The 27654-nt window shown below is 37.8% G+C and overlaps 1 protein-coding gene across 1 annotated transcript in view; it reads right to left on the reverse strand.

The window, feature by feature from the left end:
- GRPR (gastrin releasing peptide receptor) overlaps window positions 1-26840 on the reverse strand; it is a 33946-nt gene extending 7106 nt beyond the window's left edge. Inside the window, exon 1 of the mRNA XM_045538315.1 lies at window positions 26032-26840. Within this exon, the coding sequence (XP_045394271.1) occupies window positions 26032-26444 (413 nt within the window). The 5' untranslated portion in view covers window positions 26445-26840. The remainder of the gene's footprint in view (window positions 1-26031) is intronic.
- Window positions 26841-27654: the final 814 nt, after the last annotated feature.

A 27654-nucleotide genomic window follows, 5' to 3' on the forward strand; every position in this document is an offset into this window, starting at 1 on the left:
AACAATTTTCTGTTATGGAATATTCATAACATATCAAGGAAATGAAAAAAATCCCATTTACTAAGCTCTTGCCTTGTGCCAAGCAGAGAAGGGTATCTACACATTCTCATTTATGTTCCAGACAACCCCAAAAAGTAGGTGTTATTATCCCCTTTCTACAGGTGGGAAATTGAAGTTCAGATAGTTTAAGATGTTGTGCAGTCAACATTCAATTTAGAACCAGTGCTTTTCAGAACACCATGGTTCTTTCGGAAGAAAGCTTTGGATAAATCCTTCCTAGAAGCAGAAAACAGACCAAACACTTCTCAAATGTACATAGAGCATACCAAATATTCCCTGCAAGTCTGATGGTTCTGTATAACATAAAATGTATCAGTCTATTTCCTCTTCTAGCTTAGGCTGTTCTGCCCAGAGCTCTCAGTTCAGGGAGACACTAATGAATGGTTCCTGTTTAGGAGTGATGGCTGGTTGAACTGGAGTGGATACCTGATCTACACTAGCCCATGACCTGGCTGGCTAGATACTAAACAATCTCCTTTTCTCTTAAGTATTTAACCTGAAAAATGAGAGAATGTACGCAGTCAATGATAGATGCTGGAAATAAAAATTTTGATGTCAAGGAAAAGATCAGGGCAGCTATGTTTTAACCATGTACAAGATGAATAAGCAGAGTAGATGGGGTTGAGAGAAAAAGAATTAATGAAACAGACATAAGAGGAGAAGTTGAGATGATGTGGCCAAGAACTACTTTTGAATGTACAAGAAATCTCCCATTATAATCTTGCAATACTCCCATCCTCTTTTCACTTGAGTTAGAGTGGCTTCTGTTCTTTCCCAACAAAAGAGCCTTATCTAGAACAATTAAGATATGATGGCCATTTAAAGTCATCACCAGATTTATTTCCAGGATCATTTTGCATAGATCCCCCACTTGAATAGATAATGCCCTCTGAAAGAATGAGCTGTCAACTTTAATAGTACTCAAGAGACAGAGTAGTCTACACCCCATTCCTAAACTCTGCATTTCTTTCCTGGTTCCATCCTTTCTTCATGCCCAATCTCAGAGTCTACATTCATCTAAATTCAGTCCTTCCAAATTTCAGTGTAAATATCATCTTGAAGCTTTCGCTGACCAATCCAGGCCTTAATGATTTCCATCCTTTCTCCCTACCTGTCTGACTTTTATGATAGGATTATCAACTCCTCTCATTTTCTGCTTACTACGCACTATTTTGGATTGTTTGCTAGCTTTCTATGGGTAGGAAAGTCTTTTCTACCTGACTTTTCCTTGAATTTCCTGAGGTCAGAAGCTTACATCTTCTCTTCTCTTCTTTTGTATCACTAAATATGCTCCAGGTCCCTTGCTCTGCAAATCACTTATTTCAAAGTAGGGACTCAGCAAATACTTGCCAATTAATTGATGATTAATATGTGACTTGCAGATATGTCTCTTATTTCCAACTTCCCACAAATGAGAGAGAGAAGATTCACTTTTATACACTAGTCAGTAAGAATCATTTTTCTATAGACTGACAAATTCACTCCTCTGATAATAACGGGCTCAAGACAATTGTTTCTCACTTCAGAAAACAGCTGTGCTTCATTTTTCTTATGCAAACATTGGAAAGGTCAAAAAACTTTCTCTGTAGTAAGATTAATGTGTTAAATAGATTCTTGGCAAGTAGAAGTAGCTGGCTCCCACACTCAGGGTTGGAAACCTTTACCCATGGAAAGGTATGTCTTTTATTTAAATATGGGCAGTTTATTTATTTTTAAGGATCCAGCATTTCAGTCCTTATTCGTCCATAATTACCTACTGAAGTCTGTAGTAATTGTTGAACTACAATATTTTTAAAACTCTATTATAATCCAAATGTATACTATGTGGGGAACACTGAGGTAAAAAAAAACTAAATGAACTGAACGGTCTCTGGGGTAACTGACACATTGCTTCATTTAAATTAGAATCCTACCTAATAAGATTTGACAAAACTATTAAACATCAATTTTATTTTCTCCTGAGAATAGCACCAAGAATTTCTCTAAAGAAATGTACGACAATTATTAGCTGGCTTGTAAAATGACTATAACCCAGAGCAATGGATCTTTTCTCTCTTCGAGCTACTACTCTGCAAATGGAGAACTTACTGGTCCTTGGTGCCCATCCAACTATTGTCTTTAAGTATGTAACTGATTGTAGTCCTACTTTTCTGTTTTCTTTTGGCTAAATAATTCCAATGCTCCTTTTCACCCCCTCTTAATATACTCTAGTTTCCTCTGGGCTCCAACATAGATCTGGGATCAGAAAGATCTGGTTCCTAATGGTGAGTCTATCAATTAGTCTATGGTGTTGGATAAATCATGGACTCTGCATTTTAGTATTCTTATCCCTGAACAAGAGACAATTCTTTCTTGACAAGGAGCTAGTGAGGATCTGCCAACAAAATTGCTGGAAAGAACCCTATAGGTACTAGGTATTACATTTTCCATGACCTTAAGAACTGAGGCACTAGACTGAGTGAATACCCAGAACTCACATCCCACTTCACTATTCCACCCTCCACAGGGGACTTGTAACTCCTAATCTCAAGCTTTTGGGGACACTATAAAGAAAGGAGTGTGTGTATGTATGTGTGTGTGCACGCATGCGTGTGTATTTTTCTTTATCCAATCATCCATTGATGGACACTTAGGTTGATTCCATATCTTTGCTATTGTGAATAGTGCTGCAATAAACTTACAAATGCAGATATATCTTTTTGATATAGTGATTTCTTTTCCTTTGGGTAGATACCCAGTAGTGGGATTGCTGTATCAAATGTTAGTTTTATATTTAGTTCTTTGAGAAATCTCCTTACTGTTTTCCATAGAGGTTGTACTAATTTATATTTCCATCAACAGTGCATAAGCATTCCCTTTTCTCCACATCCTCACCAACATCTGTCATTTTTTGGCCTTTTAATGATAGCTATTCTGACTGGTATAAGATGGTATTTCATTGTGGTTTCATTTTGCATTTCTCTGATGATTAGTGATGTTCAGCATTTTTCATATACTTGGCCATTTGTATGTTTTCTTTTGAAAAATGTCTGTTCATGTCCTTTGCCTAATTTTTAATGGGGTTATTTGGATTTTTTGTTGTTGTTGTTGAATTCTTTGCGTTCCTTGTAGATTCTGGATATTAGTCCTTTGTCAGGTGCATAGTTTACAAACATTTCCTCCCATTCTGTATGTTGTCTGTTCACTCTGTTGATTATTTCTTTTGCTGTACAGAAGATTTTTAGTTTAATTAAGTCTCATTTGTCTATTTTTGCTTTTGGTGCATTTACTTTTAAAGTCTTAGTCATGAATTCTTTGCCTAGGTCAATATCCAGAAGAGTTTTTCCTAGGTTTTCTTCTAGAATGTTTATAGTTTCAGGTTTTACATGTAAGTCTATAATCCATCTTGAGTTAATTTTTGTATATGGTGAGAGATAGGGGTACAGTTTCATTCTTTTGCATATGGCTATCCATTTTATCCAATACCATTTTTTGAAGAGGGTGTCCTTTCCCCAGTGTGTACTTTTTTTTTTTTTTTTGGTCTGCTTTGTAGAAGATCAGTTGGTGGTAGGTATGTGGCTTTATTTCTAGGTTCTCTATTCTGCTTTATTGGTCTGTGTATCTATTTTTACACCAGTACCATGTTGTTGTGGTTACTATAGCCTGGTAGAATAATTTGAAGTCAGATAATATGATGCCTCCAGCGTTCTTTTTGTGTAGGATTGCTTTGGCTATTTGGGCTCTTCTTTGATTCCACATGAATTTTAGGATAATTTTTGCTAATTATGTGAAAAATGACATTGATATTTTGATAGGAATTGCACTGAATCTGTGGATCACTTTGGGAAGTATGGTCATTTTAACAATATTAATTCTTCCAATCCATGAGCATGAAGCAGCGCGTTGGTGGTTCAGTGGCAGAATTCTTGCCTCTCAATCCATGAGCATGGGATGTTTTCCCATTTGTTTGTGTCATCTACAATTTCTTTCATCAGTGTTTTATAGTTTTCCTTGTAGAGCTCTTTCACCTCTTTGGTTAAAGGTATTCCTAAGTATTTTATTTTATTTTATTTTTTGTAGCTATTGTAAATGGGATTGACTTCTTGATTTTGTTCATAGTTTGATCTTTATTGGTGTATAGAAATGCTAATAATTTTTGTATGTTGATTTAGTATCCTGAAACTTTACTGAATTCATTTATCAAATCTAGGAGTCTTTTGGCAGAGTCTTTAGTGTTTTCTAAGTATAAGATTATATTATCAGCAAACAGAGATAATTTGACTTCCTCTTTTCCAGTTTGGATACCTTTTATTTCTTTCTTTTACCTGATCACTCTGGCTAGGACTTCTAGTACTATGCTGAATAGGAGTGGTAAAAGTGGGCATCCTTGTCTTGTTCAAGTTCTTAGGAGGAATACTTTCAATTTTTCCTCATTCATTATGATGTTGGCTGTGGGTTTGTCAAATTATTTTGAGGTATGTTCCTTCTATCCCTAGTTTATTGAGAGTTTTTATCATGAAAGATCCTGAATTTTATCAAAAGCTTTTTCTGCATCTATTGAGATGATCATATAGTTTTTGTTTTTAATTCTGTTTATGTGAGGAATCGTGTTTCTTGATTTGCATATGTTGAACCATCCTTGCATTCCTGGAATAAAACCCACTTGATTGTGGTTTATTATCTTTTTGATGTGCTGCTGGATTCAATTTGCTAGTATTTTGTTGAGGATTTTTGCATCTGTGTTCATAAGGGATATTGGTTTGTAGTTTTCTTCTATTGTTGTGTCCTTTCCTGGCTTTAGTATTAGGATGATCCTGGCTTATAGAATGAATTAGAGATAAGTGCCTCCTCTTTGGTTTTTTGGAACAGTTTCAGTAAGATTGGTACCAGTTCTTTGCACATCTGGTAGAATTCAGCTGTGAATCCATCTAGTCCTGGGCCTTTTCTTCTTGGGAGATATTTTACTACTGATTCAATCCCATTATTCATTATTGGTTTGTTCAGGATTTCTATTTCTTCCTGGTTTAATCTGGGGAGGTTGTATGTTTCCAGGAATTTGTCCATTTTCTCTAGGTTTTCCAGTTTGTGAGCATATACTTGCTCATAGTAGTCTTTGATGATCTTTTGTATTTCTGTGGTATCAGTTATAACATCTCCTTTTTCATTTTTGATTGTGTTTATTTGAATCTTCTCTGTTCTTTTCTTGGATACTTTAGCTGGCAGTATATTGATTTTTCTTTTCAAAGAACGAACATTTCATTTTGTTGATCCTATGTATTTTTTTGGTATCAATTCATTTAGTTCTGCTTTGATTTTTGTTATTTCTTTTCTTCTGCTAGTTTTGGGTTTGGTTTGTTCTTGTTTTTCTAGTTCCTTGAGGTACATAATTAGGAGCTTCCTATGAGCCTCAAATCCAGGGCAAGGACATCCCTCATTGCATCTCTATAGTACACATTGAATTACATCGGTGTTCCTGCTTTACTGAGGGCATACCGCTCAATAAAAAGAAATTAAATATACACCTACATTGTATGTATGTTAATGTGTAAATTACATATATATACTACCATACTAGTTAGGGACAATAATATTAAGGAATTATTGTTAATTTCATTTGATGTGATTATGGCATTGGATTATGTGGGAGAACATCCTTGTTCTTACTAACTATATACTGAAATACTTAGGGTGAAAGGTGAGGATGTTTGTGCCTTACTTTCCGAAGTTCAACAAAACAAAACATAACAAACATACATACACACACACACACACACACACACACACATGGAAAGAGAGAGAGAAAAAAATCCAGCAAATGATAATTGTTGAATGTGGGTGAGTATTATATGGGAGTTTATAAACAAGTTGGGGAGAAAACATACACTAAAATATAGAATTTTAAAACATGAGCTAACAGTGAAATAAAAATTCTAAAATAGTATGTTATATATTTTATTCTACTTTATTAACAGTAAGTTCTTTGCCATCAGAAAAACTTTATAAAAACACATTATAATTATAATATGTTGAATGTATCATATCTGATTAGAGCCTATACCAAGAACCAGGGAAGTACTTCCTTCATTATATTCATATTATTCTTTGGGGCTTGCAATTTTAATATCATCTGTAATCTGTGGAGTTTTTGGTCTGTTTTGTCTCAGCAGGGATATCTGTAAGCTACTTGCCCATTTGAGGAGGTTAGTTGAATTAAAACTCAACCATACACATACACACATAAATCTGCAATGCCTTGCCATAAGCTGCAAGTGCAGAGAAGAGTAAAGGTGCTCTTGTTGAGCCTTCTACATGATAAGATGCCCACTCCTGCTGCCTGAGCTACACATGATAAGGAATCCTCTGATGTGGAGTCAGTGAGGGAGTGAGCCTCAATTTGGATACTACTACATATTACTAATGTTTAATTCATCCTTATATTTAAATAAAAATCAACATAAATAGAGGTTTTGGTACTTTTCTCCCTTACTTGTTAGAGTAGGTCGCACCTCTCCAGGAGCATGTGAATTCTACTTTGGAGTTCATTGTCCCAGAGGACACTTCGCAGAAAATTTGGTTAAGCCTTCAGGGAGCTTTCTAGTGGTATGCAGCAGAGATCTTCCTGCCTCAGAAGGAAGCAAGCTTTAAACTCAGGCAAAGGAATTAGATCATGATCCATGTCACAAAGTGTAATCACAATTTTCTTTTTATTTTTCTCATTTTCTTCAGAGAGATCAAGAAAGAGATCACGGATCCAGGAAAGACCGCCCCTCCATAAAATTTTGAAGTTATCTCTTTTGGAGTGGCAATTTCCTCTCCATCATGTCCTCTCTCTATAGGCACCCACTGTCCCCTGAGAGCAAACCCTGATTTGTGGAGGGGAGCAGATATCAGTCATTGCTCTGTAGTGTGGATTGAAGTCAGTGTGATCACCTTCATGTATGTAAAGTGCTATGTTTGATCATGGAAGGAAGGTTCTGTTTCCCAACAAAGGAATTTTTTTTTATTCCTCTGCCAAGTGGAGAACACATTTGTGGGACAAGGGCTGCAAGCAGCCACACTTCTACATATTTACATTTTTCCAAAGTCTCACTTTGCAGATATCATGTGGGAATTTCTTTCTTACATAGATTACAGGGGAATATGACCATTCTGTATCTGGGTTTAAACTAGATTGATCCTGTTGACAATAACAGCCACCACCACCGTAATAGCTAAAACTTATTGGATACTTACTATGGATCATGTAACTATGCTATGAGCTTTGTTTGAATTATCACTTTTTATCCTTGCAACAATCCTATGTGGCAGGTACTAATATTATTGCATCAGAGACAGAAATTGAGCCCATGCAGGCTGTCCCATAAGCCTATCACCAGGCCATACAGCTTTCTATCATGATGGTCTTGTGGTTGACCAGGCAACCTGGGCTTTCTGGTATTTGGAATTAAGGAAGAAAACCAATAAAATCATCAGATTTTGTTTTGTTTTCTATCCACTCTAGCTATGGTGAAAGCAGTGTTCCTAGACATAAAATTCCTGTTCTTCCCTGAGTCTGCTATACTGAATCTGCTACATTTTTCACCCCCATATACACACCCTGCAGTTCCCTGATGGCCTGAGGCCTAAAGTAGGCTCTGGGATCTTTTATATATTTAGAAGTCTCAGGGGGCCAAAAAGGGCCATCTGAGTGAGACTTGGGAGCCAAGGTAAAAAATGGCATCAGTGAAGGACTAGAAACCACAGGCTGAAATGAGACTAGAGCTACTGACGTTGGAAAGGTTTCAGAAGTAAAGGTCTTGATCGTGGGACATGAGGGATGTAGAAACTTAGGGATAAAACGGAAAGAGAGATGCAGTCAGTTGCTGGACATCTTATGGAACTTTCACATAAGGAACTGGGCAACTATTGATCCTTGGGCCAAAAATGAGTTTCAGCAGGGTGATCCAATTTCCAAGCTCAATGCTAATCCCATAAGGGAGCCTGTCAAAAAGGGAATACACAAGATGAAATACTACAGTTGCCAGTGGATATGTTTAAAATGACAAAGGAAAGTAGTAACCCAGTTAAATTTCAGTAGGTGCGCAAACATCCTGGCACAAGTTGTTTGTAGGCCATTCCCAAAAAATGTTATGGAGGGAAGAACATATATTTAAAACTCGTTAGACTTTTTCAGCAATTTATGAGCCAAAAAGTTTGAAGAATATTTATAAATCCCATTTGCAAACTAGTTAGACATGACCTGCAATTACTCTACTGCATAGCATAGAAGATACACAGAGAAGTGGGGGAAATCATAAAGACAAATGGAAGGTATAATAGACTCTGGGTCGTAAATTGTCTTCATAAATTGTCATTCACACCCAAACAAACTCTGAGGCAAAGATTTAGATGCAAGTAATTCATTTGAGAGGTGATTCCAAGAAGCACAGGGAGGGAGTGGGGAAGTGAGACAGGGAAGAAATGGAAGCCAATAAAGGACACCACTGTACGCAACTGGAGCACATTATTGCTGGGGACCCCTGGGAGACCACAATGAGTCCATTCCAGAGCTGTGCCACCAAAGGATGAGAAGGTTGTGGTGTTTACCACCAATCCTCCCTCTTTGGCTGAGAATTGTTCTGCGGTGTTAATTCTGGGGCATTGTATCCTACCTCAAACCTTCCCTTGGCCAGAGATCACCCTTGGACAGAGAAACACAGGAAGCCCAGGTCTATAAGTGACCTCCAGGGTGCACCAGGGGATATGGATGCCACCAATGTACATTCTTCTGATCCAGTCAGTTTATCAAATATATATATATATACATATATATATATAAAATGAAATATCAGAGACAATTTCCAGTTTTTAAAGATATTTCAAATTGACGATAAAAATAGAATTTCCAAATTATCTCAATAAAATGCATTTTTTTTCCAGAATAAGAACGATTAAAGCTCAAAAGTACCGTCATGGCATATGAGTCATTGTGTCTAATTATAGAAATTTAACAGCACGTTTATATAAATGTTTATTTATATTTAAATAAACATTTGTGAGAGGTTTTATAAATGGTGAAATGGTGACTCAACTTTGTAGCTTCTTGGGTCCCCTGGCGCAGGAGGTTGACCCCAGCAGTGTTGGGGAGGCATTGCCATGTGGAGAAGGGGCCCAAGACAGGGAGAGAGGGCCTGGCTGAAGACTGGGAGCCCTGTGCTCTACTCCCACTTCCATAATTAGCTATTTTTGTGAAAGCATGTTGTCTCAGTTTCTTTTTATTTTTTGTTAACAAAAACTTACCTACCACTTAACTATGTGCCTGGCACAGTTCTCAACACTCTTCAAGAATTAGAGGAAACTTTCCCTCACTCCTACCTAATAGTACTAGAAGGTAGGTGTTACTATTGCCATCCTTTTTTTCCCCACAGATGAAGAAACTAAGTAAGGCACAGAGAGGTTAGATAACTTGTGCAAGGTCACACACCTAGCAAGTGGCTGAGCTGGGATTTGAACAGGGGTCATCTGGCTCCTGAGTTTAGGCTTTAAACCATGAGATTTTAATGCCTCTATTTTCTTTATCTGTGAAACAGAACTAATGATACTAACCTTACTTACTATGATGAGGAGCTAAATGAGGTGTTTCAAAATCACTTTGAAACATAGAAAGCACTATTTAAATAAAAAGTTATTGTTACATTTCCTGAAAAGGAAAGACAGTCCTCTAGAATCTCAACTGGTCAAGATTTCCACAATAACCTCTCTGCTCCATTATTAACATAAGTAGCAGTCATGCTAATGGTACACTCACTCTTTTGACTAGGAATTCTAACACTTCATAAAGCAGTCAACATTTCATCATTACAAAAATTACAACAGTCCTCTAATATATTAAAAGTGGATACTCTACCCCCATTTTAAATATTAGGAAACTGAGGCTTATAGAGTAATTTGCTCAAAGTCACATAGCTGGCAATTGGAAGGACCAGGGCTCAAACTCAAATGTCTCTTCAAATTCAATGCTTTTGAATTTATCCCCACTATGAATAGTGCTCAATTAAATGTGACCCCCCAAAATTAAAAACAAAACAAAAGAAAGCAAACAAAGAAAAATGAAATAAAAAAGAAAGAAGGGAGTTGGTGTTTAATGGGTATAGAGCTTCAGTTTGGGAAGGTGAAAAAAGTTCTGTAGATGGATGGTGGTGATGGTTGCACAACGCTGTGAATATACTTAATGCCACTGAACTGTACACTTAAAAATGGTTAAAATGGTAAATTTTGTTATGTATATTTTACCACAATAAAATTTTAAAAATAAAGAAAAAAGAGCAAGGAAGGAAGGGAAGAAAGAAGAAATAGCTTGTAAGCTTGTCATCATATAACTTTAGGGGTATCTTAAGAACCAACTGAAATAGTTGCTTTGAGTCAGCAAAAATATCAACAAGGAAGATGGATGAGAGGCAGTTAGCTAATTTGAAGGACTTTTTCAGTTAAAAAAAGTTATTATAAAAGGACAAAGAGCTCACTGTAAAAAATTAGACAGTAAAGAATTCTAAAAACAAGAAAAAAAATCATCTGTAAGTCTTGCGTGTGATATTTTGATATATTTCCTTCAAATTTTTCCTTTGTCTTTTTTGTACTGAATTGAGAGCATACAATTCTATATCTCTTTTTATGATCTATAGCATAAGCATCTCCCAGTCTCACACAGATGCCCATGACCTCTCTAGCCAGCAGGCAGTGCTCTGCAGATGGCAGCAAGCCCCTCTGGGCACCATGACCTTTCAGGGAACCCTGGTAGTCACTAGAGGGCAATGTGCCTGATTTCACAGGTTCTTCCTACAGTCAGCTCCAGTGCAACAAACACGTCATGCTTAAATGAAGCAAAGCACACCCCACTCTCCCCAAAGTAACACATCTGGCAATACAAAGCATACCTTAAGCACCTACTTTTGCATGGTCCCACACTATGTACAGAAGAGTTTAAAGAAATATAAGCCCTGAACACTCAGTGACATTTTCACTTATTCCAGCCTGGAAATTAAGAGGGTCAATAGAGCCTGGGTCACAGGACTATCAATCTCTTAAGAGTAGGGTCTATGGTTTGTAAATTTCCTGCCTACTTTATTGATTGAATAAATAAATGACTAAAACTAAAAATCTACAACTATCCATCCAATTTGGCCTGTAATGGCTTACTTTCAAAGAAGGAAATGGGTTCTAGATGCCCCAGATGACCCATCCCTCTCCTGCCATGCTCCTGACCAAACATTCCTCTCAAGCCCTCTTACCCCAAATCACTCTGGACACCATTTACCAGCCTTTTCCCAAGAGACCTCCTATAGCCAAAACGCTTTCTATTTCTCTAACAATTTCAAGTCTAGAAGGATCGCTGGGGGTAACTGAAGAAGTGATTCTCCCAGAGCCCAATTCCCTTTTTTAACAATTTTAAAGCAATTGGCTCACATGAGCCTGTGACCTTAGAGGCAGCAGCACCATACATGAGGGTGAAGCATTTAAAGGAAATGGTGAGAAGCACAGCGCCTGTTTACATCTTCCCCAGTAAACAATAGAACGGGTCTTGCCCTCATGTCCACTACCTAGGGAAGTTGGAATCCAGCTAAACCTTGATTTAAAACTTACTCATTTTCTTTATTTAAACAACTGTTAGCATCACAGAGGACTCGGGGCATGCTGGAAAAAAACACTAAGCTTAAAGAGTTTGGCTTGACTCTCAATTTTACTGTTTTGTAATCATGTGATGTAGAACTCTCATTTCACTATTCTAAAAACAGGGATAATGATAGGGATTCCTGATAATCCAAAAAGCCAATGTTCATGATATGACAGTGCCTCATAACCCTAAAGCATCACGTGGACATATGATTCTTATTCATAATATCCCCTAGGAAGTCTGTCCTGGCTAACTGGAAAGGAGTCTTGGATTACCTGAGGTCTCACTCCATTGAAATAAGAAACTCTCACTGCTAAATAACCACCCTAGAAAACATGCACCCTCTATATCATGGACAGTAAACTAAGACCCACTGACCAAATCTGGTCCTTTGCCTGTTTCTGTATTGATCTAGTATCGTTTGTAACAACCTGGATGGAAGTGGAGACCATTCTTCTAAGTGAAGTATCACAAGAATGGAAAAACAAGCACCACATGAACTCAATACTAAATTGGAACTAATCAATCAACATCTATGTGCACATATGGAAATCAAGTAGGTGGGGGGGGAGGGGATGTGTAAATTCACACCTAATGGGTACAATGCACATTATCCAGGTGAAGGGCACACTTATAACTTTGACTAAAACTGTATGAAAGCAAATTATGTAACCAAAACGTGTGTACCTCCATAATATCCTGAAATAAAAAAATAAAAAATAAAAAAGAATAGTTTTTACATTTTAAATGGTTGAGAAATAAATGAAAAGAAGAAGAATATTTTGTGAGGTGAAAATTTCATGAAATTCAAATTTCAATGTCCATAAATAAAGCTTTATTGGACCAGAGCCGCACCCATTTGTTTATGCATTGTCTGTGGCAGATTTCACCCTACAAAGGCAGAATTGAGTGGTTGCAGCAGAGACTGTATGGCTCACAAAACATAAAATGTTTACTATCTGGCCCTTTACAGAAAAAATTTGCCAACTCCTGGCCTATGTGCACTGAATATGTAAACGTGGCTAATGTTTCTGCTGTTCTCTGCCTGTCCGTACCAAAGCTGCTGGTTCCTTCTTTAAGCATAGGTAAGCCCACCTTCCATCTGGCACAGCACTGCCTGCTAGACTTACTAATTTGTGATAATGAAGACAATAGGTCACCGACCCCTGTCGTTGGTCTTCCAGTACTAAGCACTCATTGCTCAGGATGCTAAGTCAATTTAGGAACACATGTAAGTACTAATTTGGCATCTCAGGCTCTGCTTGGCACTATGGATATAAAAGTCTCTGGACACTGGGGATTTAAAATATGGTTGGGGAAGCAGAATACACCCAGGAAAAGCCCTTAATGAACTATACAAGGATAGGTACATGTGCCTTTGTGAAGAATTCTTAGAATAGATGATGCTAGGTTAGCATAGACAGTGCTGTTATCCTAGTACAGACAAATGCATACACGTCTAATTACAAATCTCTTTTCTATGTAACTATGGAATATAAAACTTAGAGGTCATCAGTGTCATTTACTTAACTTAAAGAAGAGGAAACTGGATCCCAGAGAGGTCCCACAGCCAGTTACCTGAGAACCAAGACTAGACCTTGGTTTCTTGATCCCCAAGTCAGAGGAGATTTTTATATTTGACTGTAGCACTTTAGATTCTCGGGTCTTCTTAAAGCACAAGTAAAGAATACTTAAAACTAAACATTGACTGCTCTAGTCTTCATCCAACAGCACATGTATTCCTTAAATCATCATCATTCTAGCCTTCAATTTTACTTCTATTGACAATATAAGAAAGAAATGATGCCAAGTTCTGATATTTCTGCTCTTCTGTGATGTTTCCAGTTATTTAAAGTGGAAGGGGAGAAGAAAGATAACAGAATTCTTAAAAATCTGTTCTGATCACCATTTGGTTAAAAGGAAACAAACATTTTTCATATGTCCTCATAGGGTAACTACTGTGATTTTGTTTTTACATAATTTTCTATTGTTTTAAAATTGTATTTAAGGTATTTCTCATAAAAGAGGCCAGCTGCTGGTAGGAAATTACCTAACTCAATTAAAAAACAACCACCACCAAAGAAAAAAAAGAAACTTTAAAAAGCTTCAAGTTGACCTGTAATTATTCTATTTATATGTAGACAGCATAAAGAAAGAAGTGCGTCACGTAGACACATTACTGTCACAGTAAGTTCTTCTCGTATTGGAAAATAAATTTCTTTATGTACCACATTTTGTATTTTTCTCCTATTTCTTTCCCATGTAACCTTTAGCTATCACCACTGGCCAATTGATCTGAGTACAATACAAAAAATGAAAGAGAGAGAGAGAGAAGAAAAAGTAATAAAGAAGTGGAGTTTAAAGAAATGTACCTTAGGAACATTCTGGCTCTTTCCTTCCCATGAAATTTTAGCTGTTATCAATCACTGCATAACGAAATGTCATCTCTAGCTCCTGCTTATTGGGGCTAAGAGTCCTGGCTTAGTTTAAAGATCCCAGAGGCTTTGATGTACCTAAATGCTTGGCAGTGTCCATTGCTACAGGCATCAGCTGAGATTCCTCACTTACTCACTTTGAGGTTAGCCAGAACTCACTTCTCTGACTCAAAATTGCAGAGATAATTTGAGACTCCAAATGCTGATCCCACAGGCCAGAATAGTTAGTTCTGAACTCTTCTTTTAAGAAACTGAGATGTGTGTAGTTTTTAGGGCAGCAGATCAAGTCTTTAAGAGAAGTAGCATAGGATGTTCCCCTTTTGATGGCAAACTAGCTTGTTAACTGACCAACAATCCTGAAATGAAGAGTCAGAAAAATCTCTTTGAAAACATCAGAGAAATAACAAGGTAATAAGGATTTGAGGAGCCAAAATCCTGGAGAGAAAGGGTGTGCAAAGAGATGAAGCTGTGATTCAGCTCATTTTCCCCTTAAATGCATTTATCAAATTTCAAGTAGCAGCAGAGAAACTGAGAGCTGAGCAGAGCTTCTAGCAGTTTGAAGATGAAGGAGGATAGTAAGTGGAGTCCAGGGACCACTACAGAGACAAGTCCAGCTTAACACCCCAGGCTTTTAGATGCCCAAAAGGGTAACCCTAGTGTAAAAGAGAACTAGAAATAGACCCACTTTCCCAAAGACCAAAGTCCAGCCTCCAATCTGCTCAATCCTTGATTGGGTCAGATATAATGCCACTTCCTAACTGCCTGTAAGAAGCAAAAGTTAATCTTTTCTGGGAAATGATGCTATCCAGAGCCTCAAATTATCTACAATCCTTCTTATACAAAATCAGACATTCAAACAAAAATTGCCTGGCATACCAAGAGACAAAACAAAATGGCCAGAAAAAAACAAGAGAAATAAAAATATATAACAGAAACAGATTTGTAGAGGTTCCACATGGTGGAATTACCAGAAAGGTATTTTAAAATATATTGGTAGCCGGGCATGGTGGTGCATGGCTGTAGTCCCAGCTACTCAGGAGGCTGAGGCAGCAGGATCACTTAAGCCCAGGAGTTTGAGGTTTCTGTGAGCTAGGCTGACGCCACGACACTCACTTTAGCCCGGGCAACAGAGTGAGACTCTGTATCAAAAAAAAATATATTGGGACTAAACTGAGAAATTAGATTACAAGATGGAACCAAATGGAAATTCTAGAATTGCAATATACAGTAACTGAAATTAAGAATTAAATGGAAGCTTCAAAGCAGACTAGACACAACTGAAGAGAGGATTAGTGAACCGAAAATGGCCAGACTGAAGAACAGTGAGAAAAAAGGCTGGAAAATACAGAAAAGAGACTGGGAAATGTATGGAACATGGAGAAATGGTGAAATGAAATTGTGTTTAAAATACTTCTCAGTAATAGATGTCTGATCCCAATATGAAATTGCCTGCCTTGATAAAAGCAAAAACAACCAAATGGGAAAAACACTTAAAAAGCTTAAAGTTAACGTGTAGTTATTCTATTTATATGTAGTCAGCATAAAGAAGAGGAAAGAGAGGATGGGGCAGAAGCAATATTTGAAGCTGTCATGGTTGAGAATTTTCCAAAACTGACTAAAATCTTCAGGCTACAGATTTAAGAAACCCTATGAACCCCAAGCAGGGAAAATACCAAGAAAACCACACCTAAGTGCATCATAGTAATACTGCTGAAAATCAAAGATAAAGAGAAAAATCTTCAAATCAGTCCAAGAGAAAAAAAATCAATACTGTTAAAGGAGCAACAATAAAACTGACATCTGACTTAACAGCAGAAGTCAGAGTACAATGAATGGCAACTTCAAAGTGCTGAAAGACAAGAATTTTCAGCCTAGAATTCTATGCCCAGTAAAAATGTCCTCCCAAAAGTACATGAAATAAAGACATTTTCAGACAAACAAAAACTGAGAAAATATATCCCCGTTAAACTTATACCAAATGAAATATTGAAGGGAGTTCTTTGAGCAGAAGTAAAGTGATCTCAGGTGAAGCCATAGAGATGCAGGAAGGAATGGAGAACAACAAAAAAGGTAAATAAGTGGGTAAATCTAAATTCAAAGGTAAATATGTGAGTGAATGTAAAGTAGGTATGGGCAATAAAAATAATGGCTTGTGGGTTTTAAAATATAGAGAGAATTATTTATTAATAAAAAATATAGAATCAAAATAACCAAAAAAAAGATAAGAGGGAATTTAAAATGAAATTAAACTATCCTATTATCCTTGCATTGTCCAGGAAATGGGAAAGTTCTAATTTGTAGTAGGTTCTAATAAGTCAAGGACACATGTGAACTCTAGGGTAGCCCTTAAAAAATATTAAAAAGAGGCCGGGCGCGGTGGCTCACACCTGTAATCCTAGCACTCTGGGAGGCCGAGGTGGGTGGATTGCTCGAGGTCAGGAGTTCGAGACCAGCCTGAGCAAGAGCGAGACCTCGTCTCTACTAAAAATAGAAAGAAATTATCTGGCCAACTAAAATATATATAGAAAAAATTAGCCGGGCATGGTGGCGTATGCCTGTAGTCCCAGCTACTGGGGAGGCTGAGGCAGTAGGATTGCTTAAGCCCAGGAGTTTGAGGTTGCTGTGAGCTAGGCTGACGCCACGGCACTCACTCTAGCCCGGGCAACACAGCGAGACTCTGTCTCAAAAACAAAACAAACAAACAAAAATATTAAAAAGAGCTTGTATAATTAACAAATTCATAGAGGGGGAAAACAGAATAATGAAAATATTTAATTAATTTAAAAGAGGGCAAGAAGGGAGGGGAAAAAAGATTACATAACAGGTAAAACCAATAAAAATCACATAATAAGACAGTAGATTTAAATCCAAATATATGAGTAGAATTAAGTTTATCAGTGGTTGTGTTTATAGGGCAGAAACCTGTAGCCAAATTACAAATAGCAAATATATTTGTGTAAAGTCACTCATGTTATACATACCCACAAAATACTGACATTGATGAAGATTACACAAAACTCATAATGTGAAGATATTGATGGTGAATAGGTTAATAGATGCCATCAATTGAGGGAGTATTTAAGATTACTCAAGGCACAAGAAAACTCGAAAGGCCATGGATTTTTTATAGGCCAGATATGAAAGAAACTTGATAGTGGTTTTCTCAAATTTTATAATAATTCTAAACATATATCTGACATTACCAATAGTAAGTTATGAAGCTGAAAGAAACTTTTCTAATCCCTCATTAATAAAAAGGCAATTTTAATCAACCATGCTAGAAGACTGACTTATCCTTGTATTTTCTCTATAGAAATGGATATTACCAAATCATGATCATTTTAAAAGGAGACAAATGGGGATGAAGCTAAAATATTTAAGAAAACATGTATGATAGAGGTATCTCAAGTAGTTATGTAATAAATTATGTTTCTTTTTCTGGATTTTATGATGTTTGTGGATTTTATCAGCTTATTTAAATTTGTAATGTATGGTGATTTCTAAGTCTAATGTATGATTTTTAAACGTTTTAAAACATTCACTTCTCTACTGAATTTTATATTCATAATTTTATGTGGTTTTTCTTTAAAGGCACCCCTTGGATGGTCCCCATAAAACCTGGATAAACTCTTGCCATCTAGAGTTGGAACCATTGTTCTATCTACCACAGTTACTCTGTTAACCGTGGAAGGAAATGAGCAACATGACCCACAGATCATAATCCAGTATTCCAGGTTCACCTAGTGGGACATACTAGAATTCTTTCCTTCCTTTATTCTTTCCTTCATGCATCTATTCATTCATCAATTCAACAAACATTTATCAAGCACCTACTACAGGTTAGGGACTGTTCTAGTGTCAGGGAATATACCAATGAACAAGATAGCTTCCCACTTTTTTGGAGCTTAGATTCTAGTGGTAGCAGACAGACAGTAAAGAAACAAATGAATAAAATAATTCTCAAGAAAAATAATATAGGATATTTATTCAAGAGAAATGAAGACATATGTCTATATGAAAACTGTACATGAATATTTATGGCAGCTTTATTCATACTCACTCAAAACCAAAAACAACCCTAATGCCCACTAACTAGGGAATGGATAAACTCAAATGGTACATCCAATGCAATGGAATACTACTCAGCAATAAAAAGGAATTGCTGATATGTACAGCATAAGTTGAAAGAAGCCAGACTCAAACAGCTACATGCTATATTTTATCATTTGTATGACATTTTGGAAAAGATCAGTGGTTGCCAGGAGCTGGGAGTGGAGGAAAGAGATATACTACAAAGGGGCATGAGAGAATTTTGGGGGCTGATGGAAATGTTCTCTGTGTTGATTGCCATGGTTGTGGTGATGTGACTGTAGACTGTAGAAATTTGCCAAAACTGATATAAATGTACATCTAAAAATTTACTGTACCTAAATTATGCCTCAATAAATTTGAAAAGAGAACCTAGATGATGGGATGGTGTTGGCCATTTCTTTATATTGAGTGGCCAAGAAAGACACAGGAAATGATGTTCAATATGTAAACTGAACCTCTTCAAAATACCCTGTTCTATTACTAAGAGGTTAAAAAAAAAGGAATGGAGAAAAACTTTTTTTTTTACTCTGAAAAAACATGCATTTTAATTAAGATAGAATTTATGCAAACCCCACACACTAGGAAGATACACAAGTGCAAAAATGCAAATTTAACCTATTTTCAAAGGATTTTATTGACAGGAACAGTTCAAAAAACCTCACCAGGGAAACTTTTCAAGCTCTGCTCTATGTTTCATGATCGAGTTTGTGCTTTTTTTTTTTTTTTGGCTCTATGCATATTAAGTTGCCACAAGTGATAATTAATCATATAAAAGCCTAACACTTTTAAGAGAGAACGTGTGAGACACAAGGTCAAAGTTCTTTCCTGCCCTTTCCCTCTTCCACAGCTCTCCAGTTGAAAGAGCCTTGCTGGGAAAACTCGCTTCCACAGCACTTGCCCTCTCCCCACCCCCAGAGTCTGCTGGCAGCTGTGGTAGTCCCATTGCTGTGGAGAGACACGAGCTGAGTTTCCTTCTAGAGATGCAGCATGTGCTTCAGAAAAATCAAGCTATAGAGAAGTCATGAACTGGCAGCTCATGTAAACTGTTCCAACAGATAGACTTTCTTGTAAAGCATTTCTGGAAAATACTTTACAAAAAATTAATTATGTTTTCCCTTGTGAAAAAGCGGCCAATCTCCTCGGAATCAATGAAGCTGGGCCTCTAGAACAGTAGAGGAGCTTTTGGAATCACTGTGGTGACCCCCCTTAGAAGGGGACCACCCTGGAGTCACTCAGGATATCTTCCTTCAGAAAGGCAGGGTTTGGAGTCAGTAGTTCCTGCTGTCCAGAGCAGGGAAGTAGAATCAGACTTTGGTTTTTTTTTTCTTTTTGTAAATTGAAAAACTTTGTATTAACTCCACTTTGTAAAGAAATATAATGTTGCACTTATACACATTATGGATTATCCTTTAAAATTCATTTTTTATTTTTATCAAAGCAATGTATGTACATTATTTAAATGAAACAGCATTAAAAAGCAAATGTTGAAAAACTGCAATATCTACCCCCTCCCCTGTTTTTTTTTCTTTGCTTTTTACTTGTACAAGTTTATGGAGTACATGTGCAATTTTGTTACATGTATAGATTGCATAGTGATCAAGTCAGGGCTTTTGGGGTATCCACCACCTGAATAATATACATTGTACCCATTAACCAGTTTCTCATCATCCTCCAGACTCTATGTTTTGGTGGTTTCTAAAGAAATGTTTCCAGTTCCCCTGAAGAAACTAAGACTTGGAATGATGAGAGCTGGGTTCTTTCTAGTCTGACTCTGCTCTGAATTTGTTGTGACAAACTTAAATCCCATCACCTCTTTTGGTCTCTGTGTCAAACAAGGATTTGAACTTTAAGATGACTTCTACTTCAAGCTGCTAGACTTTATCATTTTTGTCACTGCTCAAACATCAACCAAGCCATAGTTATTGTGCTCTTACTAGATGTAAGGTGGACCTGAGTGTTGTAGAAGTCACAGACCCTGTGGAGTTTCCCATATGATTAAGGAGGTAGAAAACACATCTGTAAAAAGGACCTAGTAGGGCAAGGCAGGATAGATTCAGTGTGTAATGAACAATATAGGCAAAAACATCTTGGGAAAGGGAAAAATCAATGAGAGCAAAAGATCATGGAATGCTTAATAGAAGAGAAAGGACTTGAACTGTGCCTTGGAGGATTGATAGGATCTGGGTAGATGGAGAGAGTAGGGCCCAGCTATTAGAGAAAGGGAAATAAGGTTAGAGAGGGGAGAAGTCTGGTGGCACATGTGGGACACAATGAGAAGGGTTTGTTCTGGCAAGTCTTGAGATAGGAGGATATACAGATAGACTGGCAGACAGAAGAGAGCCCACCAAAAAGAATGGAAGAGGCTGGGTGTGTTGGCTCACACCTGTAATCCTAGCATTCTGGGAGGCTTGCTGCCTCTGGGATTGCTTGAGCTCAGGAGTTCAAGACCAGCCTGAGCAAGAGCAAGACCCCGTCTCTACTAAAAATAGAAAAATTAGCTGAGTGTTGTGGCACACACCTATAGTCCCAGCTACTGGGGAGGCTGAGGCAGGAGGATCGCTTGAACCCAAGAGTTGGAAGTTGCAATGAGCTATGATGAAACCACTGCACTCTACCCAGGGCAACAGAGTGAGACTCTGTTTCAAAAAAAAAAAAGGAAGGAAGGATCAGACAGAAGTTCATAATGCAGACCTGGAAAGTTGACCCCTCATATATTCTTCAGAATATCTCAAAACCTCATTAATGGGATGCCTAAATTCCCCAAATCTGTGACTGGAGATTGTATTGGGCTGCCTGAATTCTTCCCCCTTCATTTATAAGTGTCTTCCAGTAGAAGATACTTCAGACAGGAAGAGACTGTGCAGCTGGGAATTCCTGGGGAATTCCTGATACCATCTATGAGAGAGAGAAGCAAGCACATATCCTGGGAAAGAGATTTGGAACCCCAGGCACAGAACAAACTCTTTTCTGCCCTGTCCAATAGAACCCTGCAATGATGGGAATATTCTGTATCTTTGCTGTCCAATAGAGTAGCCACTAGCCACATATGGCTACTGAGCACTTAACATGTGGCTGGTCTGACCAAGGAATTGAATTTTCAATTTTATTTAAGTTAAATTTAAATGTAAATAGCCACATGTGGTTAGTGGCTACCATGTTGGATCATGAAGCTCTAGATGTCTGGAAAGGCTGAAAACCACATTATCTCAGAAATTCCTTGCAACAAATTCCAAGAATCTGTACTTCAAAAAGTTTGCACACATATAATACTTTCCTATTTCTTTCCACATTCCAAATCACAAGGAAACTTATAACCAGCCTTTCCATAGAATCAAAGAAGAATCACGTTACAGTGGAACTGCCATATCCACCTGTCCTTAGGGATCCATTCTGCCAGCTCCATTCTAGCAGAAATAACACTGAATGATAACACTGAAGTGGGCGTGATATAACTTGGCCATCACATGCTGGCAACATTAAATTCAGCCCTAAACTTTATACTTACTGGAAAAGAAAACACAACTATCCTCACCCTTTTCTATTGAGAGTTCAATTTAGGTCTTAAATTCCATTTACATAAACTGAGGCACCTACCACAGAGGTAGACATCTAGTAGGAATGACCAGTATGTAAAAAATATATACATCTATCCAACCATTCACCCATCTACTCACCCATCTGTTCACCCATCCACCCATCTACCCATCCATCCACCCAATCCACCACCCACCAAGCCAGCTATATACCCATCCACCCACCTATCTTTCCATCTACCTATCCATCCACTCATCTATTTATCCCTGAAGTCTATTTACTGACTCATAAAAAATAGCTTTTCTCTCATTTACCCAGGTAATGAGAGCTTAATAGAGAGGAACAGATAAGAAGCAGGTGACTTACGTGATACAAATTTAAGAGTACATTTTCACATGAATCCCCAAAAGGCAGAATAGTAATAATAATCATGAGAATAGTATGCATTAACTAAACATAATTAGTCAATATTTTTTGATCATCCATTTAGCACAAGGAACCTGTGGGGCACTGTGGAAGACACAAAAATATATAAGAAATTCTGCCCTCAACATTCTTAATAATCAACCTAAAAATTAAAAGCAATGAATATAGGAGAGGCTAAAAAAATGAAAAGTGAAACACTTCCAAATAGCAAGATGAAAGATGTCACAAGATAATTCATGCCTCAGATAATAAATCTCATGTTTACAAGAGGGTCAGGAAATTTGGGCTAGAATGGACCAACCTAGGGCTTTCAGGAGGAGGCTTAAGCCAGATTCTAAATGACAAGCAAGATGACAGATAAAAATCACAAGATTTTAGAACTTGGAGGGACCATAGAAATCACCTAACTCAGCTCCATCATTCTATAAATGATTAAACCAAGATCAGAGAGTTAAATGACTTGGTCCAACTTCCTTACATGGGTAATAATGGCAGGAAAATATCTAAAATGCAAGTTTGTTGGTGCCCATTCCAAGCCTATACACCACACGGGATGAGGAGTACAATCTTATATGTAGGAAGGGAGAAAGCATTCAGGAGAGTGGGTAGAACATGGCATGAGCAAGGAAGCAGAGTCACACATCAGCGCAACCACCGTGTATGAGTACATCAGTGCGTGTAAGGACAGAAAGCATGGAGGAGAGGGAAAATAAGGACCAATATTCAAGGTGCTTGAATGCAAACCTGCAATTGGTCAGCCAAGCAAATCCCTAGAATTCTGGTTTCTGGGACTGCCTTGAAGTCTCCCTTTCAAATGATGACACCAGTATAAACTTTTCTAGAAAATTCTTATTATTTTCATATTGACAAAGACTCAACTTCACCTGGGGAGGAGAGAACTATACCGAAGGGAGGTTGGGACGAGGACTGGTATTGCCGGTCAGGCTGTAGGGGATAGGGATGGATTATCATTGTTATGTGTCTCACTCATAACTCAGAAACCATGATGCAATAGATTCAGGATGGGGCCTAGCAATCTGTATGTTTTTAAAGCTTCCCTATGATTCTGATGATCATCCATTTCTTTTCTGGTTCACCCTTTTACCAACTTTTCTAATACAGACTGCCACCTTGGCAAACTGACAATATTTACTATATTTACTAAATATATGCCCCTGTGACCCAGCAATTCACTCCCAGACATATACTCAAGAGAAATAAATACTTAGACATGAGGATAAAAGAAAAAATTAAAAAATAAAGAGAAATACACACTTATGTTCCCCCAAAGACGTGAATAACCTGTCCAGAGCAGGCTATTCTCAACCCCAAACTGGGAACAACCTAATGTGCATCAGTATTAGAATGGATAAATAAACTGAGGTATATTTCATATAACAGAACATTACATACAATTAAAAAGAACAAACCACTGTTCTGTGCACCAGCATGGATGAATATCACAAAAATAATGACAAGCATAAGAAGACAGACACAAAGGAGTACTTCCTATATGATGCCATTTATATGAGATTGAAGAACTGACAAAAATAATCTATGGTGAATGAAATCAGAATAGTGATTGCCTGTGTATGGGGGATAGGAACAAGGAGGGGGTATAAGAGAAACTCTAGGGGTTGCTGGAACTGTTCCATATTTCCATCTAGGTAGTGCTTATGCAGTTACATAGACATGCAAAAATACATTGAGCCCTTACTTGTTGAGGTTACTGTGTATATAGATTACACCTGATAGAGAGGAAAAAATACAGAATATATATTTGCTCTGCCAACCTCATAGAATTGTTTTAAGAATCCCATAGCTTTTAAAAATGAGATAAATAGAAAAGTGCAGTCTTATATTGTTTAACTAGCTCAGTGCCCATCCTTCCTGTTGAAATTAGTTAGATGCATTACCTGTGAGACAGGTGATCCATCAGCTTTTTTAAGTCTTAGTAGAACACAAAAGCTTAGTTATATGGGATCTTCTAGTAAATTCTGAACTTGAGAAGGACAAGCAGTAACTATAAACTTACTGAGAACACACTGGAGCTGCCAAAGGGTGCTATTCGGCTTTTGAAAGAGCTTTCCCTTTCTGCTGCTGGTGAACTTGATCTGCTTTTAAAACTCCAGAGAAGAGTTCCCTGCAGCTGTATCTTTATATTCCATGCCCTCACTTTCCTTTCTGTTTTCCTCCCCAACAAGACAGTAAACACCATCTGTACCACTGCACTCACCAACCCAGAAATCAAAATCTCTCCTTCCCATCAAGAAAATCACCTCATCCTGAAGTGCCCTGGGCCATTGGTAATGAGCCATAGACCTTCTGCCAGCTCCAAAGTTTGCCAGCCCCAGATCAACACATGCAACTGTCTGTGGCCATTTAGTATCCAGTGGGCAAATGTGCAAGGTAGGAGCAAGCTGAAGGTTCATGGAGGGAATGGAGAAACCCTGTTCGGCTGGTGCAATGTGTAAGCCTTGTTTCTGGGACATTACTTGTCAATCTTTGAAAATGTCATATGTGCTGAACTGTGTACTTCAGGCAGCTAAGTATAAACACACATCTACAAATATTGATAACACTATCTTTATTTGTCCATTACTCGACAAAGCCAGATCACCTGAGGACTGTGTGCTCCTCTACAAAATGAGAAGCCAGCACTACACATGTTAAAATGTGGGACATTTTGTTTGGAGTATAAACTTTCAAGAGCTGCTTCTCTGTCTTTTCTGGCACCCTCTTAAATCCTTAGATATCTTTAACATATAACATAAAGTTAATTTTAAGATAAAAATTTATAGTCTCTGGTCCATTACACCAATTTTTCTTAATTTGGCCATATAGTCTATGCTGTCTTTGAAAGTCTATTCATTACTGTGTCCAGTTTCCAGAGCACAGAAGAACATAAGATATGTTCAATGATTTTTGTGAACAACCTGCAGATATTTCCTGACTTGTTCATTCAAGCAAGTGTTTTTTACATGACAGATGCTTGATAAATGTTCAAAGAATGAGCATGAAATTTTAAAAATGAGTAAATGTAAACTTTTATGAAATGTGCTCACGCAAGAAATGCAGTTCACAAATATGTATATTTCCCAACATAAAACACTGTACTGAACTCCCTCTCCCTCCCCACAAAAATGCCTCCAAAGGCATGGTATACGGAAGTACATGAATAAAGATATTAAAATTAGAAGTCAACCTTGAATGGAGCTTTCTTCAGGAAAAAAAATCCAAATAATGCTTGGTTTCCTTTAAGAAAGACTTAGAAAAACCAGTACACAACTTGTTCAGTCACAGAGCATCAAATACAAAATCAGCTGTGAGAAAAGTTAAACTGTCTGAGGAAAATAAATTTCAGAGAAATGGGGCTTATTTTCTCCTCTTGGTTATTTCTGAAAGAATATTTTGAAGAAGAAATTCGGTAGGACTTTCCTGTTCTCTGACGGTTTTGAATTGCCCCTAAAAAAACATTTACCTGAGGTTTAAATTCTTTTGGGTGTGATTATCTTCCTCACCAGTCAATTAATTTTGCAGGGAGGGAGAAGTTAGGAAAAGGCAATGTTAAATCAATTGTCTCCAGAAAACACACCTCGGTCTTATGCTTACAGGTATTTTTGTTCTCATTTGTTTCCTTCCATCCCCACCATTCACTCACTTTTTTTCCTTAAACCAATATGTCAAACTCAAGAAATAATCCCCAGAACAAAAACATGCCTAGAAGGGAATCTGAGTTTGAGTAAAACTTCCCTTTGTACAAACAGCTCCATCTGTCCCTGTCCTGACATGGCAGGTCATTTACCGAGGCATCTACCACCCTCAGAGAGCATGTAACTTTTAGCCAGCACTTACCTGTCCGCCGAGAGTGCCGTGAGTGTGAAGACAGACACCCCCACAGAGGTAAGCTGTATAAAGGGGATTAGTTTGCAGCCAATCCTGCCAAACAGCCATCTGTCGGCCAGGTACCTGCTGGCATCCACGGGAACACACGTTACCAGGAGGAGCAGGTCTCCCAAAGCCAGACTGGAAATGAACAGGTTTGGAACATTTCGCATGGACTTGACCGTGCAGAAGATCTTGATCAAAGTGATGTTGCCAACGAGGCCTATCAGAATGATAACCCCATAAATTGCAGGGATGACATAGAAGATTCCCGGGTGGAACGAGTCGTCGTTCATGGGGAAATCCACACTGTGATTGGAGATGTTGCAGTGCACGAAATGGTCCATTTCCAAGTTCAGAAGGAAACAATCATTTAGAGCCATCTCTAGAGGTTTTCTTTTCCCCACCTAAAAGTGTCTTTAGATGCTGTTCCTTAACTTTTGATTTTGTAATTGGGTGAAGATGAAGACGAGATCTATGGTGGGCTCTTTATCTTCTTTAATAAAAATACTCTGAGTACATATATGCTATAGTATTCAAAACTGTCCGTATTTTAATGCTGGTCCTTCACATGACCAGTGCAATAGAACTCTAAATTCAATAAATTAACAACAACAAAAACTCAGCCACAAAAAAGCTTAGAATTAAACCCAGTCTGTATCAGCTCTTTCTATTTCCATCACAGTCTGAGTCTCCCTGGCTGCAGTTAACTAAGAACTTTTGGTCTGCTATTTTCACACAGCATTTCCTGTCTTTCCTGATATTTTGAACCTGAAGGTTTAAAGTGGGTAGAAAAAAAACTGCACTGAGAAATCCTCAAATCCTATAGGCAGGATGCTTTGCACGTCACCAGCTTCACCAGCAAACGGCAGCTCTCCTGAGCTGAGGCTCTAAAGAGGAACTAAGTTACTTATAGACAGAGAATGCCAGCCCCCTGCTGGATGCTTCAGTCACTGTCCAGGCGCCTGCTTTCTCCAAACGAGAATCAAGCAGCAGACGGACCACAGTACCTACGTGGCTGAACAGATACCTTTGGCTTCTCGTGTAAGCACGCAGCACCTGGGGTAGGTATTTAATAAATGTTGCCAGCACTCTGCAAAGGCCCTGGAAATCTTTCTGATACTATCCCCATGAATCCAGATGGGACTCATATCCGATTTTCTCATCTTTTCTAATACATCAGACTGACGTGTTAAGGTTGTCATAAAATGAGGTCTGTCTTTGAATTAAATGCATGTAAATGCACAGCATGTCTGCATGTGAGCTGTCTTGCTCAGTCTTCCCACTGCCTCTTTAAACAGGGACTGCTCCTGAGAAACACATGCACAGGACTCACACCTTAAACCTTCAGCAACTGACATCTGGAAAACCAGAAGCACAAAGCACACATGCTCTTTCCTGTAGATTTGCCAAGCTATTCCTGTTCCCTTTACCAGGGAGAAATTAAATCGGGAGCTGGCTGTATTTTGAACTCTCAAAGATCAATAGTCTTCCAGAAAAATGAGTCTTTTCTTTTTTTCTTTTATGATGTTCTTTTCTCATCTGATCCAAAAATTACATGAATTGGCATTTTGATGCAGCTATTTGCAATTT

This window comes from Lemur catta, chromosome X (genome assembly GCF_020740605.2).
Source record: "Lemur catta isolate mLemCat1 chromosome X, mLemCat1.pri, whole genome shotgun sequence".
NCBI lineage: Eukaryota > Metazoa > Chordata > Mammalia > Primates > Lemuridae > Lemur > Lemur catta.